This window comes from Bombina bombina, chromosome 6 (assembly GCF_027579735.1).
Source record: "Bombina bombina isolate aBomBom1 chromosome 6, aBomBom1.pri, whole genome shotgun sequence".
Lineage (NCBI taxonomy): Eukaryota > Metazoa > Chordata > Amphibia > Anura > Bombinatoridae > Bombina > Bombina bombina.
In genome coordinates, this window is record NC_069504.1 from 149,167,259 (window position 1) to 149,183,376 (window position 16,118).

At 43.8% G+C, this 16,118-nt stretch overlaps 1 protein-coding gene across 1 annotated transcript in view; it reads left to right on the forward strand.

Moving 5' to 3' along the window:
* MOV10L1 (Mov10 like RISC complex RNA helicase 1) overlaps positions 1–16,118 on the forward strand; it is a 1,168,229-nt gene that overhangs the window by 431,638 nt on the left and 720,473 nt on the right. Inside the window, exon 15 of the mRNA XM_053719185.1 lies at positions 11,210–11,324. Within this exon, the coding sequence (XP_053575160.1) occupies positions 11,210–11,324 (115 nt within the window). The remainder of the gene's footprint in view (positions 1–11,209; positions 11,325–16,118) is intronic.

Sequence of the window (16,118 nt, forward strand, 5' to 3'; positions counted from 1 at the left end):
CTTCTTGCATTGAGAGGGTTTACAGTTTAGAGAACAAATTTTTCTTGATAAAAAAATTGTCAAATGCAGATGTTTCTCAGGGTTCTACTGATGAGATTCAGAGTATAGTATACCGCAACTTTCTCCCCACGCGTCACAGCCCTTAACGCCCGCTCAAGCGGAGCCAAGTACCTCTGCAGCCTCTGCTGCAATTACTTTAAAGGACACAGCGTCTGTTTTATCATCCACTCTTTCTGAGGCGTTGTCTGCCTTTCCCGTATTTCAAGGCAAACGCAGAAGGAAGGAAGCTCACATAGTTAATACAGCTTCTGTTGCTTAGATATACCCTCACATAGCTTTGAATTGGAGGGTATGGAGGTCCTATCCAAAGGTGAACTTTCTGACTCTGGAAGTGTCTTGCCACTGACGGATTCAGAAGTGGTTTCCTTCAGGTTTAAACTTGAACACCTCCGCCTTTTATTAAGGGAGGTTTTGGTTACTCTGGACGACTGATTCAATTGTGGTTCCTCCAGAAAAATTGAGTAAGTTAGACAGATATCTAGAAGTCCCTTCTTATTCTGATGTTTTTCCAGTTCCTAAAAAAACTTCAGAAATAATTGCTAAAGAATGGGAGAGACCAGGTATTCCCTTTTTCCCTTCTCCTGTTTTTAAGAAAATGTATCTTATAGCTGACGCTATTAGGGACTCTTGGCAGATGGTCCCTAAGGTGGAAGGAGCTATTTCCACCTTGGCTAAACGTACTACTGTTCCTATCGAGGATAGTTGTGCTTTCAAGGACCCTATGGATAAGAAATTAGAGGGTCTTCTTAAGAAAATCTATGTTCATCAGGGGTTGCTATTGCAAGCGGCAGCCTGCATTGTTACGGTTACAAGTGCAGCTGCTTAATGGTTTAATGCTCTGGAAGAATCTCTTAAGACTGTGACTTCTTTAAAAGAGATACAAGATAGGATCTAAGCTCTTAAATTAGCTAATTAATTTATTACTGACGCTTCTCTGCAGATTACCAAATTGGCTGCTAAGAGTTCGGGGTTCTCCATCTTAGCACGCAGAGCCTTATGGTTGAAATCTTGGTCTGCAGATGTGTCTTCCAAGTCTATGGCTATTCCTTACAAGGGGAAGACCTTGTTCGGTCCTGACTTGAAGGAAATTATTTGACATCACGGGAGGCAAGGGCCATCTCCTCCCTCAGGATAAGAGATCCAAACAGAGAGGTCGGCAGAGTAATTTACCTTCCTTTCGAAATTTCAAGGGAATTCCCACTACCTCTTCCTCTGAACAGGAAGGGAACTATTCGCAAGCCAAGTCTACCTGGAGACCAAACCAGTCTTGGAACAAGGGTAAACAATCCAAGAAGCCTGCTGCCGCTCCAAAGTCAGCATGAAGGGTTGACCCCCCTGTCCGGGAACGGATCTAGTAGGGGGCAGACTGTCTTTCTTCATCCAGTCTTGGGTGAGAGATTTTCAGGATCCCTGGGCAATAGATATAGTGTCTCAGGGATACAAACTGGAATTCAAAAATTCTTCCCCCAGAGGAAGGTTTCTTCTTTCACGGTTATCTGTAGACCAGATAAAAAGAGAGGCGTTCTTACGCTGTGTAAGAGACCTCTCCTCCATGGGAGTAATCTGTCCCATTCCAATTCAGGGACAGAGGTTTTACTCAAATCTGTTTGTAGTTCCCAAAAAAGAGGGAACTTTCAGACCTATCTTAGATCTCAAGAGTCTAAACAAGTTTCTCAGAGTTCCATCTTTCAAGATGGAAACTATTTGTACCATTCTTCCATTGATCCAGGAGGGTCAATTTATAACGACAGTGGATCTAAAGGATGCATACCTTCATGTTCCCATCCACAGAGATCATTACAACTTCCTGAGATTTTCCTTTCTGGACAAACACTTTCAGTTCGTGGCTCTTCCTTTTGGTCTAGCCACAGCACCCAGAATTTTCACAAAGGTTCTGGGGTCTTTACTGGCGGTTCTAAGGCCGAGGAGCATTGCAGTGGCGCCTTATATGGACGATATACTGATCCAGGCGTCATCATTTCCACTAGCTAGGTCCCATACCGACATTTTGCTTTCCTTCCTAAGGACCCACGGGTGGAAGGTAAACCTGGAAAAGAGTTTAGTTCCTCAGACAAGGGTGCCCTTTCTGGGAACTGTAGTCGACTCTCTTTCAATTAAGATTTTTCTGACGGAGGTCAGAAAGTTAAAAATCCTGAATCATGTCGAGCCACTCAGTCCAATCTTCGTCCGTCAGTGGCTCAGTGCATGGAGGTAATCGGATTGATGGTGGCGGCAATGGACATTGTACCGTTTGCATGGTTTCATCTCAGACCTCTGCAATTGAGCATGCTCAGACAGTGGAATGGAGATTATACAGATCTGTCTCCTCTAATATATCTAGATCAGGAGACAAGGGATTGTCTTCTATGGTGGTTGTCACCGGATCATCTGTCCCAGGGGACATGCTTCCGCAGACCCTCCTGGGTAATAGTGACAACGGATACCAGTCTGTTAGGTTGGGGAGCAGTTTGGAACTCCCTAAGTGCTCAGGGTGTATGGACTCGGGCGGAGTTTCTACTTCCCATCAATATTCTGGAGATGAGAGCAATATTCAATGCTCTTCGGGATTGGCCTCAGTTGACTTTGGCCCAATTAATCAGATTTCAGTCGGACAACATAATGACGGTAGCTTACATCAATCATCAGGGAGGAACAAGGAGTTCCTTAGTGATACAGAAGTTGCCAAGATAATATAGTGGGCGGAGTCTCACTCTTGCCATCTGTCGGCGATCTACATTCCAGGGGTGGAAAACTGGGAGGCAGACTTTCTGAGCAGGCAGACATTTCATCCGGGAGAGTGGGAATTCCATCCGGAGATATTTTCCAACCTGATTCTCAGATGGGGCAGGCCGGAGTTGGATCTCATGGCATCTCGTCAGAATGCCAAGCTTTCGAGATAAGAGTCCAGTTCCAGGGATCCCCAGGTGGAGCTGATAGATGCCCTGGCATTGCCTTAGTCTTTCAGCCCAGCTTATGTATTTCCTCCGTTTGCTCGAGTCAAACAGGAGAGGGCGTCAGTAATCCTCATCACCCCTGTGTGACCTCGCAGGATTTGGTATGCAGATCTGGTGGACATGTCATCTCAGCCACCGTGGAAGCTACCATTGAGGAAAGGTCCCTTTCGTCATCCGAATCTAGTTTCTCTGCAACTGACTGCCTGGAGATTGAACGCTTAATTTTATCTAAGCGAGGTTTTTCTGATTCGGTTATAGATACTTTAATTCAGGCACGTAAGCCTGAAGGAAGATTTACCATAAGATATGGCGTAAATATCTTTATTGGTGTGATTCCAGGGGCTACTCATGGAGTAGGATTCGTATTCCCAGGATTTTGTCCTTTCTCCAAGAAGGATTGGAGAAGGGGATGTCAGCAAGTTCCTTAAAGGGACAGTCAACCATAGAATTGTTATTGTTTTAAAAGATAGATAATCCCTTTATTACTCATTCCCCAGTTTTGCATAACCAACACAGTTATATTAATGTACTTTTTACCTTTGTGATTACCTTGTATTTAGGAACCTTCTTCCAGCCCCCTGATCACATGACTGTGACTGTTTATTATCTATTGTCTTAAATTTAGCAGTGTGTTGTGCTAGATCTTAAATAACTTTCTGTGCCTGAACACAGTGTTATCTATATAGCCCACGTGTACTTTCTGTCTCTTTGTGTTGAAAAGAGATTTAAAAAGAATGTGATAAGAGGCAGCCCTCAAAGGCTTAGAAATTAGCATATGAGCCTTCTTATGTTTAGTTTAAATACCAAGAGAAAAAAGCAAATTTGATGATAAAAGTAAATTGGAAAGTCAATTAAAATTAAAAGTCCTATCTGAATAATGAAAGTTTAATTTATACTTGACTGTCCCTTTAAAGGGACAGATTTCTGCTTTATCTATTTTGTTACACAAGCGTCTGGCAAGTGTTCCAGATGTACAATCTTTTTGTCAAGCTCTGACTAGAATCAGGCCTGTATTTAGACCTATTGCTCCTCCTTGGAGTTTAAATTTAGTTCTTAGAGTTCTTCAAGGGGTTCCGTTTGAACCTATGCATTCCATAGATATGAAGTTATTATCTTGGAACGTTTTATTTCTGGTTGCTATTTCCTCTGCTCGCAGAGTATCTGAGCTTTCGGCATTGCAATTTGATTCTCCTTATCTTATTTTCCATGCGGATAAGGTGGTGTTACGTACTAAACCTGGTTTTTCTTACATTGGTGTGTCCGGTCCACGGCTTCATCCTTACTTGTGGGATATTCTCAATCCCCACAGGAAGTGGCAAAGAGAGCACACAGCAGAGCTGTCCATATAGCTCCCCTCAGGCTCCGCCCCCCCCAGTCATTCTCTTTGCCGCTGTAAACAAGTAGCATCTCCAAGGGGGTGGTAAAGAGTTTGTGGTGTTAGATTGTAGTTTTTATTTCTTCTATCAAAAGTTTATTTTAAAATAGTGCCGGCTTGTACTATTTACTCTGAAGCAGAAAATGATGAAGATTTCTGCTGAGAGGACTATGATTTTAGCATCAGTAACTAAAATCCATTGCTGTTCCCACGCAGGACTGTTGAATACAGGAGAACTTCAGTTGGGGGAACAATTTGCAGGCTTAACTGCTTCAGGTATGATCAGTCATTTTTCTAACAAAACCCAGTAATGCTAGAAGACTGTCAGGAATCCCCATAGGGGAAGGTAAGCCATGTTTCTTAGACTATGTATAAAATGATGGCTTAAATAAAGGGCTTAGTTGCTGGTTGACACGATTTTGGGCTTAATCGATTGCTTTTTAGCATATTTTATTTATAGATAAGGTGTTTTTGTGACTTATAAAAACGCTTATGGGGTTTTTTATTCGCCTGGCATTTGATTAGACTCCTAATCTTCCTCAAAGGCCCCAGCACTCTGTAATGAAGAGGGAGGAGGCCTCATTTTAGCGCCTCAGTTGCGCAGTTGTTTTTGACAAGACAGTTCATGCAGCCTCACGTGTGGTGTCCAGAGACTTCAGAGGGACTTCAAACAGGCTTATTTCTCCTTCAAATAATCCCTAAGGAAGGTAAAAGCCACAGCAGAAGCTGTGGCATATAGTACTGTAGTGTGTTTAACCGGTCAAATTCTGTTTTTAGCTCCGTTTTGGACATTAAGGGGTTAATTGAGCTGAAAATTTGTGTGCAATCTTTTCAAAGCATTAGGATAATGTGGTGAAAATTTCATTAAAATCGGGATGTTTCCTTGATAGTTTTTTGATGTTTTGGTAATAAAGTGTGCACTTTTTTTATTATTTAAAGACACAGTAACGTTTTTTTCAAAAGTATTTTTTTTTTGCATTTCAGTACTGTCTAAAGTCTGTCAAACATGTCTGAGCCTTCAGATAGCGCTTGTTCTTTGTTTAAAAGCCATGGCGGTACCCCCATTGAATTTATGTTTGAAGTGTGCTATAGCGTCCAAGCAGTTTAAGGACCATACAATGACACTTAAAAATGTAGCCCAAGATGTATCTTTAGCTGAAGGTAACGAGGAGAGTATTTTATCTTCCCCTTCTGTGTCAACACCAGTTATGCCCGCGCAGGCGATGCCCAGCACATCTAGTGCATCGATCCCTGTTACTTTGCAACGATTAGCAGCAGTAATGGATAATTCTCTCGCAGCTTTTTTATCCAAACTGCCAGCATTTCCAAGAAAGCGTGACAGCTCAGTTTTAAATACAGAAAATGAGCAATCAGACGCAGCGGATAATTTATCTGTAGTGCCCTCACATCAATCTGAATTGGCGGTGAGGGAGGGCCTGTCTGAGGGAGAAATTTCTGACTCAGGAAAAGTTTCTCAACAGGCAGAGCCAGATACTATAGCATTTAAATTTAAGCTAGAACACCTCCGCGCCCAGCTTAAGGAGGTGTTAGCTACGCTAGATGATTGTGACCCCTTGGTGGTCCCAGAAAAATTGTGTAAAATGGACAAATTCTTAGAGGTCCCGGTACACACTGATGCGTTTCCGATACCTAAGAGGGTGGCGGATATTGTGACTAGGGAGTGGGAGAGACCAGGTGTACCTTTTGTTCCCCCCCCTATATTTTAGAAAATGTTCCCCATTGTTGACCCCAGAAGGGACGCGTGGCAGGCGGTCCCTAAGGTGGAGGGGGCAGTTTCAAGACTAAGCGCACGACTATACCGATAGAAGACAGTTGCGCTTTCAAAGATCCTATGGATAAAAAATTGGAAGGTTTGCTTAAGAAAATATTTGTTCAACAAGGTTTTCTTCTTCAACCAATTTCTTGCATTATTCCTGTAACCACTGCAGCGGCTTTTTGGTTTGAGGAACTAGAAAACTCCCTACAGAGGGAGACCCCTTATGATGAGGTTATGGACAGAATTCACGCCCTGAAGTTGGCTAATTCTTTCATTACAGATGCCGCTCTTCAGTTAGCTAAATTAGCGGCGAAAAATTCTGGTTTTGCAATCGTGGCACGCAGGGCGCTTTGACTAAAATCTTGGTCGGCGGATGTGTCGTCCAAAACAAAATTGCTTAATATTCCTTTCAAGGGTAAGACCCTATTCGGGCCAGAGTTGAAAGAGATTATTTCTGATATCACTGGAGGAAAGGGCCATGCCCTTCCACAAGATAGACCTTTCAAGGCTTAAAATAAGTCTAAAAGTTCCTTTTGCAATTTCAGGAACGGACCCGCTTCTACCTCTACAGCCACTAAGCAAGAGGTTAACGCTTCCCAGTCCAAACCTGCATGGAAACCCATGCAAGGCTGGAACAAGGGTAAACAGGCCAAGAAGCCTGCTGCTGCTACCAAGACAGCATGAAAGGGTAGCCCCCGATCCGGGACCGGATCTAGTAGGGGGCAGACTCTCTCTCTTTGCTCAGGCCTGGGCAAGAGATGTTCTGGATCCCTGGGTGTTAGAAATTGTCTCTCAGGGGTACCTTCTGGAATTCAAGGACCTTCCTCCAAGGGGAAGGTTCCACATGTCTCGCTTGTCTTTAGACCAGACAAAGAGACAGGCATTCTTACGTTGCGTAGAAGATCTTCTAAAGATGGGAGTAATACACCCAGTCCCAACTGCAGATCGAGGATGGGGTTTTTACTCAAACTTGTTTGTAGTTCCCAAAAAGGAAGGAACTTTCAGGCCAATTCTGGACTTAAAAATCCTAAACAAATTTCTCAGAGTTCCATCATTCAAGATGGAGACTATCCGGACAATCTTACCGATGATCCAGGAGGGTCAATATATGACTACCGTGGATTTAAAGGATGCGTACATGCATATTCCTATCCACAAGGATCACCATCAGTTCCTAAGGTTCGCCTTCATGGACAAGCATTATCAGTTTGTGGCTCTTCCCTTCGGGTTGGCCACCGCTCCAAGAATTTTCACAAAGGTGCTAGGGTCCCTTCTAGCAGTTCTAAGACCGCGGGGCATTGCAGTAGCACTTTACCTAGACGATATCTTAATACAAGCGTCGTCTGTTCACAGAGCAAAGTCGCATACAGACATTGTTTTGGCCTTTCTAAGATCTCACGGGTGGAGGGTGAACGTAGAAAAAAAAGTTCTCTGTCCCCGGTCACAAGGGTTCCCTTCCTGGGAACAATAATAGACTCGGTAGAAATGAAAATCTTTCTGACGGAGGTCAGGAAGTTAAAACTTTCGAATTCCTGTCGAGTTCTTCATGCCAATCCTCAGCCTTCTGTGGCTCGGTGCATGGAGGTAATCGGTCTAATGGTTGCCGCAATGGACGTAGTCCCCTTTGCCAGAATTCATTTGAGACCACTGCAACTGTGCATGCTCAAACAGTGGAATGGGGATTATGCAGATTTGTCTCCCCAGATACAAATGGACCAGAAAACCAGAGAATCGCTCCTCTGGTGGTTGTCTCAGGATCACCTGTCTCAGGGAATGAGTTTCCGCAGACCGGAGTGGATCATTGTCACGACCGACGCCAGTCTCTTAGGCTGGGGTGCGGTCTGGAACTCCCTGAAAGCTCAGGGTCTATGGTCTCGGGAGGAATCTCTTCTCCCGATAAACATTTTAGAATTGAGAGCGATATTCAATGCGCTCCAAGCCTGGCCTCAGCTGGCGGAGGCCAAATTCATCAGATTTCAGTCGGACAACATCACGACTGTAGCGTACATCAATCATCAGGGAGGAACAAAGAGTTCCCTGGCGATGAGGGAGGTATCCAAGATCATCAAATGGGCGGAGGATCACTCCTGCCATCTATCTGCAATCCACATCCCAGGAGTAGACAACTGGGAGGCGGATTATCTGAGTCTTCAGAATTTTCATCCGGGGGAGTGGGAATTCCACCCGGAGGTTTTTGTTCAACTAACCCAACTATGGGGTTTTCCAGAACTGGACCTGATGGCGTCCTGCCAGAACTCAAAAGTTCCCCTTTACGGGTCCAGGTCCAGGGATCCCAAGGCGACATTGATAGATGCTCTAGTGGCGCCTTGGTCATTCAATCTGGCTTATGTCTTTCCACCGTTTCCTCTTCTCCCTCGGCTAGTAGCCAGAATCAAACAGGAGAAGGCTTCGGTAATTCTGATAGCTCCTGCGTGGCCACGCAGGACTTGGTATGCAGACCTGGTGGATATGTCATCGGCTCCACCATGGAAGCTACCTTTGAGGCAGGACCATCTAATCCAAGGTCCATTCAAACATCCAAACCTAGTTTCTCTGCAACTGACTGCTTGGAGATTGAACGCTTAATTCTAGCTAAGCATGGGTTCTCTGAATCAGTTATAGATACTCTGATCCAGGCTGGAAAGCCTGTTACTAGGAAAATTTATCTTAAGATATGGCGAAAATATCTTTGTTGGTGCGAATCCAAGGGTTACTCGTGGAGTAAGATTAGGATTCCAAGGTTGTTATCTTTCCTCCAAGAAGGATTGGAGAAAGGATTGTCAGCTAGTTTGTTGAAAGGACAGATATCTGCTCTGTCTATTCTGTTGCATAAGCGTCTGGCAGCTGTGCCAGATGTGCAGGCGTTTGTACAGGCCTTAGTTAGGATCAAACCTGTTTACAGACCTGTGGCTCCTCCATGGAGTCTAAATTTAGTTCTTTCAGTTCTTCAAGGGGTTCCGTTTGAACCTCTACATTCCTTAGATATTAAGTTACTATCTTGGAAAGTTTTATTTTTGGTTGCTATTTCTTCTGCTCGAAGAGTTTCTGAATTGTCTGCTTTGCAGTGTACCTCACCCTATCTGGTGTTCCATACAGATAAGGTTGTTTTGCGTACCAAGCCTGGTTTTCTTCCAAAGGTGTTTTCCAATAAGAATATTAACCAGGAAATAACTGTTCCTTCTCTGTGTCCTAATCCAGTTTCAAAAAAGGAACGTCAGTTACACAATATAGATGTGGTTCGTGCTTTAAAATTCTATTTAGAAGCAACAAAAGATTTCAGACAAACATCATCCTTGTTTGTCGTTTATTCTGGTAAGAGGAGAGGTCAGAAAGCAACTGCTACCGCTTTCCTTCTGGCTGAAAAGCATCATCCGATTGGCTTATGAGACTGCCGGGCGGCAGCCTCCTGAACGAATTACAGCTCACTCCACTAGAGCTGTGGCTTCCACATGGGCTTTCAAGAACGAGGCTTCTGTTGAACAGATTTGTAAGGCAGCGACTTGGTCTTCACTGCATACATTTGCCAAATTTTACAAATTCGATACTTATGCTTCTTCGGAGGCTATTTTTGGGAGAAAGGTTTTGCAAGCAGTGGTGCCTTCCGTTTCAGTTACCTGACTGTTTCCCTCCCTTCATCCATGTCCTAAAGCTTTGGTATTGGTTCCCACAAGTAAGGATGAAGCCGTGGACCAGACACACCAATGTAAGAGAAAACAGAATTTATGCTTACCTGATAAATTTATTTCTCTTACGGTGTGTCCGGTCCACGGCCCACCCTTGCGATTTAGTCAGGTCTAAATTTATTTTTGTAAACTACAGTCACCACTGCACCCTATGGTTCTCCTTTTTCTTCTAACCGTCGGTCGAATGACTGGGGGGCGGAGCCTGAGGGGAGCTATATGGACAGCTCTGCTGTGTGCTCTCTTTGCCACTTCCTGTGGGGATTGAGAATATCCCACAAGTAAGGATGAAGCTGTGTACCGGACACACCGTAAGAGAAATAAATTTATCAGGTAAGCATAAATTCTGTTTTTCTTCCTAAGGTTGTTTCAAACAGGAATATTTATCAGGAGATTGTTGTTCCTTCTTTGTGTCCTAATCCTTCTAAGAAGGAACGTCTGTTACATAATTTGAATATAGTCTGTTCTTTAAAGTTTTACTTACAAGCGACTAAGGATTTTCGACAATCGTCTTCTTTGTTTGTTGTTTTTTCAGGGCAACGTAGGGGTCAGAAAGCTACGGCTACCTCTCTTTTTGGCTGAAGAGTTTTATGCGTTTTGCATATGAGACTGTGGACAGCAGCCTCCTGAACGAATTACGGCTCATTCCACTAGGGCTGTGGCTTCCTCATGGGCATTCAAAAATGATGCTTCTGTTGAACAGATTTGCAAAGTTGCAATTTGGTCGTCTCTTCACACTTTTTCTAAATTTTACAAATTTGATACTTTTGCCTCGGCTAAGGCTGCTTTTGGGAGAAAGGTTCTTCAAGCAGTGGTGCCTTCCGTTTAGGTTCCCTGTCTTGTCCCTTCCTTTTCATCCGTGTACTATTGCTTTGGTATTGTATCCCACAAGTAAGGATGAAATCCGTCGACTCATCATATCTTTAAAAAGAAAAGAAAATTTATGCTTACCTGATAAATTTGTTTCTTTTTAGATACGATGAGTCCACGGTCCGCCCTGTTTTTATAAGACAGGTATTTGTTTTTGTTAAACTTCAGTCACCTCTGCACCTTGGCTTTCCCTTTCTTTTCCTAACTTCGGTCGAATGACTGGAGTGGGAATGAAGGGAGGAGCTATATATACAGCTCTGCTGTGGTGCTCTTTGCCTCCTCCTGCTGACCAGGAGGCGATATCCCACAAGTAAGGATGAAATCCGTGGACTCATCGTATCTAAAAAGAAACAAATTTATCAGGTAAGCATAATTTTTTTTTTTTTCTTTTATTATCAGATGATTTCTGCAAATAAGAAATAGCCTTTACTCTTTGTGGTAAAAACACATTTAACTATAAATGTATTGCAATTCGATTTTTGTTTGTTTTTAGAGTAAAGAGCATCAAAATATACAAACAGGCAATCAAAATTCACAAATATCAAGAGAGAAAAATATAGTTTCTGTGAGTGATATGGTGACTGTAGCCACACAGACAAACAAGCCAGGTTGGTATAATAATTAAAAAACATTATATTGTGATATTTGTCTTGGATTATTATTTAATTTAGTATTTTCTGTGTTGCATTTTTTCTTCACTCTGTGCTACAATTATATTTTCTTTCATACCTCGTGAGATTACATGAGCCATGACAGGGATTAAACACCTCTCCACCAGAAGGCAGGTAAAAATGAACTCAGTCCTAATTTTTTCCTTCACATATGAGAGGTGAAAATGTGAGGTGCTTAGACGTCTTTGTGGAAAAGGGTGCTCAAACAGTTGTGAGTCCTGTTATCTCCCTCAGAGAACTGAGAAAATGGCAGAGAAGAATAGAGGAATTCCATATGCATTGAGAGTAATTCTCTTGCAGTATTTTTGCACTAGCTTGCCACAGGTGTTGCTGGGACTGGTCCTGAAGCCTCCTCTTGTTAGCTTCTTCGGGGTATATTTCTCCAACATAGGTGTGTCCGGTCCACGGCGTCATCCTTACTTGTGAGATATTCTCTTCCCCAACAGGAAATGGCAAAGAGCCAGCAAAGCTGGTCACATGATCCCTCCTAGGCTCCGCCTACCCCAGTCATTCTCTTTGCCGTTGTACAGGCAACATCTCCACGGAGATGGCTTAGAGTTTTTTAGTGTTTAACTGTAGTTTTTATTATTCAATCAAGAGTTTGTTATTTTAAAATAGTGCTGGTATGTACTATTTACTCTGAAACAGAAAAGAGATGAAGATTTCTGTTTGTATGAGGAAAATGATTTTAGCAACCGTTACTAAAATCCATGGCTGTTCCACACAGGACTGTTGAGAGGAATTAACTTCAGTTGGGGGAACAGTGAGCAGTCTTTTGCTGCTTGAGGTATGACACATTCTAACAAGACGATGTAATGCTGGAAGCTGTCATTTTCCCTATGGGATCCGGTAAGCCATTTTTATTCAGACAGTAAATAAGGGCTTCACAAGGGTTTATTAAGACTGTAGACATTTTCTGGGCTAAATCGATCATATTTACACATATTTAGCCTTGAGGAATCATTTAATCTGGGTATTTTTTGTAAAATAATATCGGCAGGCACTGTTTTAGACACTTTATTCTATAGGGGCTTTCCCTAATCATAGTCAGAGCCTCATTTTCGCGCCGGTATGGCGCACTTGTTTTTGAGAACAGCATGGCATGCAGCTGCATGTGGGTGGAGCTCTGATACATAGAAAAGTCTTTCTGAAGGCATCATTTGGTATCGTATTCCCCTTTGGGCTTGGTTGGGTCTCAGCAAAGCAGATTCCAGGGACTGTAAAGGGGTTAAATATAAAAACGGCTCCGGTTCCGTTATTTTAAGGGTTAAAGCTTCCAAATTTGGTGTGCAATACTTTTAGGGCTTTTAGACACTGTGGTGAAATTTTGGTGAATTTTGAACAATTCCTTCATACTTTTTCGCAATTGCAGTAATAAAGTGTGTTCAGTTTAAAATTTAAAGTGACAGTAACGGTTTTATTTTAAAACGTTTTTTTGTGCTTTGTTATCAAGTTTATGCCTGTTTAACATGTCTGAACTACCAGATAGATTGTGTTCTGACTGTGGGGAAGCCAAGGTTCCTTCTCATTTAAATAGATGTGATTTATGTCATAAAAAATTTAGTAAAAATGATGCCCAAGATGATTCCTCAAGTGAGGGGAGTAAGCATGGTACTGCATCATCCCCTCCTTCGTCTACACCAGTCTTGCCCATACAGGAGGCCCCTAGTACATCTAGCGCGCCAATACTCCTTACTATGCAACAATTAACGGCTGTTATGGATAATTCTATCAAAAACATTTTAGCCAATATGCCCACTTATCAGCGAAAGCGCGACTGCTCTGTTTTAGAAAATACTGAAGAGCATGAGGACGCTGATGATATTGTTTCTGAAGGGCCCCTACACCAGTCTGAGGGGGCCAGGGAGGTTTTGTCTGAGGGAGAAATTTCAGATTCAGGAAAAATTTCTCAACAAGCTGAACCTGATGTGATTACTTTTAAATTTAAGTTGGAACATCTCCGCGCTCTGCTTAAGGAGGTGTTATCCAATTTGGATGATTGTGATTATCTGGTCATTCCAGAAACACTATGTAAAATGGACAAGTTCCTAGAGGCCCCGGGGCCCCCCGAAGCTTTTCCTATATCCAAGCGGGTGGCGTACATTGTTAATAAAGAATGGGACAGGCCCGGTATACCTTTCGTACCTCCCCCCATATTTAAAAAATTGTTTCCTATAGTCGACCCCAGAAAGGACTTATGGCAGACAGTCCCCAAGGTCGAGGGGGCGGTTTCTACTCTAAACAAGCGCGCCACTATACCCATAGAAGATAGTTGTGCTTTCCAAGATCCTATGGATAAAAAATTAGAAGGTTTGCTAAAAAAGATGTTTGTTCAACAAGGTTACCTTCTACAACCAATTGCATGCATTGTCCCTGTCACTACTACCGCGTGTTTCTGGTTCGATGAGCTAGAAAAGGCGATTATTAGTAATTCTTCTTCTTATGAGGAGATTATGGACAGAATTCGTGCTCTTAAATTGGCTAATTCTTTCACCCTAGACGCCACCTCGCAATTGGCTAGGTTAGCGGCGAAAAATTCTGGGTTTGCTATTGTGGCGCGCAGAGCGCTTTGGTTAAAATCTTGGTCAGCGGATGCGTCTTCCAAGAACAAATTGCTTGACATTCCTTTCAAGGGGAAAACACTGTTTGGCCCTGACTTGAAAGAGATTATCTCTGATATCACTGGGGGCAAGGGCCACGCCCTTCCTCAGGATAGGTCTTTCAAGGCCAAAAATAAACCTAATTTTCGTCCCTTTCGCAGAAACGGACCAGCCCCAAGTGCTACGTCCTCTAAGCAGGAGGGTAATACTTCTCAAGCCAATCCAGCCTGGAGACCTATGCACGGCTGGAACAAAGGAAAGCAGGCCAAGAAACCTGCCACTGCTCCCAAGACAGCATGAGATGCGGGCCCCCGATCCGGGACCGGATTTGGTGGGGGGCAGACTCTCTCTCTTCACTCAGGCTTGGGCAAGAGATGTTCTGGATCCTTGGGCGCTAGAAATAGTCTCCCAAGGTTATCTTCTGGAAGTGATTCATCCTGTTCCATTAAGAGAACGAGGGATGGGGTTCTACTCCAATCTGTTCGTAGTTCCCAAAAAAGAGGGAACGTTCAGACCAATCTTAGATCTCAAGATCCTAAACAAGTTTCTCAAGGTTCCATCGTCCAAAATGGAAACCATTCGAACAATCCTTCCATCCAGGAAGGTCAATTCTTGACCACGGTGGATTTAAAGGATGCGTATCTACATATTCCTGTCCACAAGGAACATCATCGGTTCCTAAGGTTCGCATTCCTGGACAAGCATTACCAGTTCGTGGCGCTTCCTTTCGGATTAGCCACTGCTCCAAGGATTTTCTCAAAGGTACTAGGGTCCCTTCTGGCGGTGCTAAGACCAAGGGGCATTGCTGTAGTACCTTACTTGGACGACATTCTGATTCAAGCGTCGTCCCTTCCTCAAGCAAAGGCTCACACGGACATAGTCCTGGCCTTTCTCAGATCTCACGGATGGAAAGTGAACGTGGAAAAGAGTTCTCTATCTCCGTCGACAAGAGTTCCCTTCTTGGGAACAATAATAGACTCCTTAGAAAAGAGGATTTTTCTGACAGAGACCAGAAAAACGAAACTTCTAAACTCTTGTCGGATACTTCATTCCGTTCCTCTTCCTTCCATAGCGCAGTGCATGGAAGTGATAGGTTTGATGGTAGCGGCAATGGACATAGTTCCTTTTGCGCGCATTCATCTAAGACCATTACAACTGTGTATGCTCAGTCAGTGGAATGGGGACTATACAGACTTGTCTCCGAAGATACAAGTAAATCAGAGGACCAGAGACTCACTCCGTTGGTGGCTGTCCCTGGACAACCTGTCACAAGGGGTGACCTCCCGCAGACCAGAGTGGGTCATTGTCACGACCGACGCCAGTCTGATGGGCTGGGGCGCGGTCTGGGGATCCCTGAAAGCTCAGGGTCTTTGGTCTCGGGAAGAATCTCTTCTACCGATAAATATTCTGGAACTGAGAGCGATATTCAATGCTCTCAAGGCTTGGCCTCAGCTAGCGAGGGCCAAGTTCATACGGTTTCAATCAGACAACATGACGACTGTTGCGTACATCAACCATCAGGGGGGAACAAGGAGTTCCCTGGCGATGGAAGAAGTGACCAGAATCATTCAATGGGCGGAGACTCGCTCCTGCCACCTGTCTGCAATCCACATCCCAGGAGTGGAAAATTGGGAAGCGGATTTTCTGAGTCGTCAGACATTGCATCCGGGGGAGTGGGAACTCCATCCGGAAATCTTTGCCCAAATCACTCAACTGTGGGGCATTCCAGACATGGATCTGATGGCCTCTCGTCAGAACTTCAAGGTTCCTTGCTACGGGTCCAGATCCAGGGATCCCAAGGCGACTCTAGTAGATGCACTAGTAGCACCTTGGACCTTCAATCTAGCCTATGTATTCCCGCCGTTTCCTCTCATCCCCAGGCTGGTAGCCAGGATCAATCAGGAGAGGGCGTCGGTGATCTTGATAGCTCCTGCGTGGCCACGCAGGACTTGGTATGCAGATCTGGTGAATATGTCATCGGCTCCACCATGGAAGCTACCTTTGAGACGAGACCTTCTTGTTCAAGGTCCGTTCGAACATCCGAATCTGGTCCCACTCCAGCTGACTGCTTGGAGATTGAACGCTTGATCTTATCAAAGCGAGGGTTCTCAGATTCTGTTTTGATACTCTT